The sequence below is a fragment of the Gekko japonicus genome, unplaced genomic scaffold, assembly GCF_001447785.1.
Source record: "Gekko japonicus isolate JY-2015 unplaced genomic scaffold, Gekko_japonicus_V1.1 scaffold4396, whole genome shotgun sequence".
Classification (NCBI taxonomy): Eukaryota; Metazoa; Chordata; class Lepidosauria; order Squamata; family Gekkonidae; genus Gekko; species Gekko japonicus.
In genome coordinates this window covers 1-1,675 of record NW_015177148.1, presented here as the reverse complement: position 1 = coordinate 1,675, position 1,675 = coordinate 1, and the positions used below count along the sequence as shown (strand labels likewise).

The window sequence follows — 1,675 nt, the reverse complement described above, 5'->3', positions numbered from 1 at the left end:
GATTCCCCACTCCTCCACTTGCACCTGCTGGATGACCTTGGGCAAGCCATAGTTCTGGCACAGCTGTCCTCGAAAAAGAGCCATTTCTGTCAGAGCTCTCTCAGCCCCGCCTCCGCAGTTCTCAAAGAGCTCTCTCAACCCCACCTACCTCATAGGGTGCCTGTTGTGGGGAGGGGAAGGGAAAGGAGATTGTAAACTGCTCTGGGACTCCTTCGGGTACTGGCAAAGGGCGGGGTATAAATCCAATCTCCTCCTCCTCTTCTTCTTCTCCTTCCTTCCTTCCTTCCTCCTCCTCCTTCTTCTTCTCCTTCTTCTTCTTCTCCTTCTTCTCCTCCTTTTTCTCCTTCTCCTCCTCCTCCTCCTCCTTCTCCTTCTTCTCCTCCTCCTCCTCCTCCTCCTTCTTCTCCTTCTTCTCTTCCTCCTCCTTCTTCTTCTCCTTCTTCTGCCCTGAAACTAGCTTGATTCAAATGGGGATGACTATCAATTAAACGTTCTCTAATCATAAGAGAATCCGATTTGCTACATGCTGCGCTAGTCACTTCCCCCTCTTACACGCTCTTGAATTTCTGAATGCAAACGCAGACATCTCCCCATGCTTGGAACTGGCACGGAGAAGGCGTGCAGGCCTAAGCGGCTACTCATGTCCAAGCTTATTGACTTCGATGCACTCGGAAAGGTGTAGCTCTACTTTGGACAGCACTGCATTCCAACCATTTCCTACTGACTTGGAAGCTCTTTCCTTGCTCGGAATTCCTTTAATGATTAAGCCTTATCCAGCATCCTCCTCTAAGCACCGTCTTCCAGAAACACCTACCGTCTCATCTTGGCTTTGGCTCTCCTTCTTCTTCTTCTTCTTCTCCTCCGTGGCTTTCTCTAGGATAGGCATCTTTGTATCTCTTTCTGTTCTTTTCACGGAGACCGAAAATTGAAAACGCTCGCAGGTGATAGCGGAGTGACGCACCTTAGGTCTAAAGAATAAAAAAAATTATCGGTAAGCCAGTGACAAACCATCTGTTGAATGGCGGCTTTCAGAAAGTCGACCTGTTCTGGTCATGTGTAAACTCTCAGCAATTACAACAACACCTGCTTTTATGAATGATCTTAGGCTGCAATCAGACACGCTAAATAATCCACTTTCAATTCGCCTCCAACGCACTTTCCAACCGGATTTTGCCAGCAGTTCACACAGTAAAAATCCAGTTGGAAAGTGCACTGAAAGTGAATTGAAAGTGGATTAGTTAGTATGTGTGGCAGCAACCTTAGACGGCTGCTGCTTTATTTATTGAAATTTTTTTAACCCACCTTCCAATGCTGCCACACACACACCCCCGAAGTCCCAAGGTGGCTGACAATTTCTTAAATAGTGTAATTGGTTTGTTGTCTTTAATGAATGCCATAAGGTGCTGTGTAACTATTCTTTAATACGAGTTGAGTTGCAAGTATAAATATTTAAATGAGCAAATAAGTTTGAAGGACGTTAACTCAGATTGCCCTTCTTTCTTTTCCCTTGGCTATGTTTGCTCTCATAACCAGCTCTTCACATTCTGCCCTTATGCTTTTTACCAATTAGCAACTTGAAGTATGGGGTCATGGGGTCTGAACTTTCCAAGACTGAGAGGGGAAAGGATCTTGGGGTCGTGGTGAAGAGCTCAATGAAAGTGTCGACCAAGTGTGC

General features: G+C 46.0%; 1 protein-coding gene across 1 annotated transcript in view; it reads right to left on the bottom strand.

Moving 5' to 3' along the window:
* CHAT (choline O-acetyltransferase) overlaps positions 1-886 on the bottom strand; it is a 70,204-nt gene extending 69,318 nt beyond the window's left edge. Inside the window, exon 1 of the mRNA XM_015428343.1 lies at positions 815-886. Coding sequence (XP_015283829.1) covers positions 815-886 — 72 coding nt within the window. The remainder of the gene's footprint in view (positions 1-814) is intronic.
* Between the last annotated feature and the right edge of the window lie 789 nt (positions 887-1,675).